Below are 3,752 nucleotides of genomic sequence, written 5' to 3'. Positions count from 1 at the left end.
TAGAGATGAGGTCTCGCTGCCCAGGCAGGTCTCGAACCCACGGGCTCAGGCAATCCACTCACCTCAGCCTCCCAAAGGTGCGGGATTACAGGCTGAGCCACCGAGCCTGGCTCTGGCTAATTTTTAAAAAAAAATTTATTTGTAGAGATGAAGTCTTGCTAAGTTGCCCAGGCTGGTCTCGAACTGTGGGCTCAGGCAAACCTCTCACCTCAGCCTCCCAAAGTGCTGGGATTATAGGTGTGAACCACCATGCCCAGCCTAGATTTCTACTTTCTTATAACTCAATGCTTGCTAGACTGAAGTACAATTACTTTTCCTATCTAAACCGAGTACAACTAAAGCACAATTACCATAATTTCTCCTAATTTCAGCAAGAGCCCAGTTGGGTGACCAATACTTACCATCAAACTGATAGTGCATGGTTTGATGGATGCGTTCTGTGACACTGGCCAGCCAGTCTTGGAAAGATAAGGTCACTTGTGCCTCATCTAACAGTTGTCCACAGGCTAGAAAAGAAAAAAATATGCACTTCTTTAGTAACTTTTTTTTTTTTTTACAGAATAAACAGTTACTTGAAGTTTAAAACAGGTAATAAGTTTGTACAAAGAAAACAAAAAAGGATATGAACCTCAAAGAAAGTAGATAAACTAAGTGAAATAAAATATGCTGGGACTTTCTTTTCTTTTTTTTTTTTGAGTTGGAGTCTCACTCCATCGCCCAGACTGGAGTGCAGTGACTGCTCCCAGCCACTGCAGCCTCGACCTGCTGGGCTCTGGCGATCCTTCCACCTCAGCCTTCCAGTAGTTGGAAGTATAGGCGTACACTACCACACCCGGCTAATTTTTTGATTTATTGTAGAGATGAGGTCTCGCCAAGTTGCCCAGGCAGGTCTCGAACCCGCGGGCTCAGGCAATCCACTCACCTCAGCCTCCCAAAGCATGGGATTACAGGCTGAGCCACCAAGCCCGGCTGGGACTTTCTTTTCTTAAGAATTCATTTAGAAAATAAGAAATGAGAAGCTCTTAGAGACAAATAGTTTTAAGATTATTTTTATTTTTTTTTTGAGTTGGATTTTCACTCCGTTGTCCAGGCTGGAGTACAGTGGCACACACACAGCCAATCCAGCATCGACCTGCTGGGCTCAGGTGATCCTTCTGCCTCCCAAAGTACCCAGAACTACAGGAGCATGACCATGCCTAGCTAATGTTTTGATTTATTGTAGAGATGAGTCTCACCAAGTTGCCCAGGCTGTTCTAGAACCCATGGGCTCAGGCCATCCCCTCACCTTGGCCTCCCAAAGTGCTGGGACTACAGGCTTGAGCCACCACACCCAGCCCAGGTTTAAGATTATTATTATTTTTTGAGTTGCAGTCTCACTCTGTCACCCAGGCTGGAGTGCAATGGCACGCTTATGGCCAGCGCAGCCTCGAACTGCTGGGCTCAGCTGATGCTTCTGTTTCAGTCTTCCAAGTAGCTGGAACTATAGGCACATGCCAGCATGCTTGCTAATTTTTTGATTTATTGTAGGGATGAGGTCTTGCCAAGCTGCCCAGGCTGGTCTTGAACCCATGAGCTCAGGCAATCCTCTCACCTTGGCCTCCCAAAGTGCTGGGATTATAGGCGTGAGCCTCTATGCCTGACCTAGGTTTAAGATTATTAATCAGCCCAGCTCGGTGGCTCAGCCTGTAATCCCAGCACTTTGGGAGGCTGAGGTGAGTGGACTGCCTGAGCCCATGGGTTCAAGACCCACCTGGGCAACTTGACGAGATCTCATCTCTACAATAAGTGAAAAATTAGCCGGGCACGGTAGCACACACCTGTAGTTCCAACTACTTGGAAGGCTGAGGCAGAAGGATCGCGAAAGCCCAGCAGGTCAAGGCTGCAGTGGCCGGGAGCGGCCACTGCACTCCAGTCTGGGTGACAGAGTGAGACTCAAATTAAAAAGAAACAAAAAACATTATTAACCACAGGAAGTTAGCAGTCTTTTTTTTTTTTTTTTTGAGATGGCATCTTGCTATGTTGCCCAGGCTGGTCTTAAATTCCTGGGCTCGGCTGGGCTCGGTGGCTCAGCCTGTAACCCTAGCGCTTTGGGAGGCCCATGTGAATGGACTGCCTGAGCCCGTGGGTTCTAGATCCACCCAGGCAACTTGGAGAGACCTCATCTCTACAATAAATCAAAAATTGGTTGGGCGTGGTAGCGCACACCTGTAGTTCCAGCTACTTGGAAGGCTGAGGCAGAAGGATCGCTGGGGCCCAGCAGGTCGAGGCTGCGGGGGCTGGGAGCGTGTCACTGCACTCCAGTCTGGGTGACGGAGTGAGACTCCAACTCAAAAAAAAAAAGAAAAAATTCCTAGGCTCAAGTGATCCTCCCTTCTCAGCCTCCCAAGTAACTGGGACTACGGTACCTATCACTGCATCCAGCAGTTTGCGGTCTTACGACGCTAAACTGCCTATTAAGGAATGGTCCTATCAGCCGAGCACGGTGGCTCACGGCTATAATCCCAGCACTTTGGGAGGCCGAGCTGAGAGGATTGCCTGAGCCTATGGGTTCGAGACCAGCCTGGGCAACTTGGCGAAACCTCAGTTCTACAATTAATCAAAAAATTAGACGGGTGTGGTGGCACATGCTTGCATTTCCAGTTTCTTGGAAGGTTGAGGTGGAAGGATCACCCGAGCCCAGCAAGTCGAGGCTGCAGTGGTTGTGAGCGTATCACTGCACTCTAGACTGGGTGACTGAAAAAAATAATGGTCCTATGTAATGGCTGTTTTAGAGACCTACATTAGTTCTACTCCTGGTGAATGTGTATCTGTGTGCTCCAGACCCTCTCAATAATGAAGCTATTTGTTTCATGGCAAGGTTGGACACAAATAGATGAGACAGTGTGATGTAGTTACTGGGGGTTGCTGTGATACTTTCACATTTAAAATCTAAAACCTTGTATTCAGAAATGCAAAGTCAAGGCTAGGGTGGTGGATCATATTATAATCCTAGCACTTTGGGAGGCTGAGGCACGAGGACTGCTTGAGCCCAGGGGTTCGAGATATGAGATTAGCCCAGACAACATAGCAAAACCTCGTCTCAACAAAAAATCAAACAAAAATTAGCTGGGTGTGTTGGCACATGCCTGTAGTCTCAGCTACTCGGGAGGCTGAGGTGGAAGCATTGCCTGAGTCCAGGAGATCAAGGCTGCAATGAGCCTTGATTGTGCCACTACACTCCAGCCTGGCCCTTATTCAGAGTTTGCCAGTCTTATGCACATGTGTGTGGCATGTATGCACATAGTTCTCTGCAATTTTAGGACATGTGTAGGCTTGTGTGACCACCATCACAGTCAAAATACAAAAGAGGTTCATCACAAGACACCCTTGTACTACCCTTTTATTGCTGCCGTTACTTCCTTTCCAAATTCTCCCTAACCCCTGGTATCCACTAATCCGTTCTCTGTCTCTATTATTTTAGACATAATTTATTTTTGAACATGATTTGAAATCTATGGGACAGGAAAAATCTTAGCCCTAGCCTCAGTGCCTGCTAGTGTTTACATTAGCACTCTTTAGAGGAAAACACAACTTTTTCCCCCCTTTTTTCTTATTGGCAGGGGCTTGCTCTATTGCCCAGGTTGGATTACAGTGGCATGATCATAATTTTTTTTTTTTTTTTTGAGTTGGAGTCTCACTCTGTCGCCTAGACTGGAGTGCAGTGGCCGCTCCCAACCACCACAGCCTCGACCTGCTGGGCTCCAGCGATCCTT

At 47.4% G+C, this 3,752-nt stretch overlaps 1 protein-coding gene across 9 annotated transcripts in view; it reads right to left on the bottom strand.

Moving 5' to 3' along the window:
• CUNH2orf42 (chromosome unknown C2orf42 homolog) overlaps nucleotides 1-3,752 on the bottom strand; it is a 36,008-nt gene that overhangs the window by 17,133 nt on the left and 15,123 nt on the right. For all 9 annotated transcript variants that reach the window (XM_021714643.1, XM_021714645.1, XM_008062376.2 and 6 more), the window contains one exon: nucleotides 402-506. In XM_021714643.1, the coding sequence (XP_021570318.1) occupies nucleotides 402-506 (105 nt within the window). The remainder of the gene's footprint in view (nucleotides 1-401; nucleotides 507-3,752) is intronic.

This window comes from Carlito syrichta, unplaced genomic scaffold (assembly GCF_000164805.1).
Source record: "Carlito syrichta isolate Samal-C Ts95f unplaced genomic scaffold, Tarsius_syrichta-2.0.1 Scaffold305689, whole genome shotgun sequence".
Taxonomy (NCBI): Eukaryota; Metazoa; Chordata; class Mammalia; order Primates; family Tarsiidae; genus Carlito; species Carlito syrichta.
Note: the sequence above shows the minus strand (reverse complement) of the source record. Positions and strands in the feature narration are given on the sequence as shown.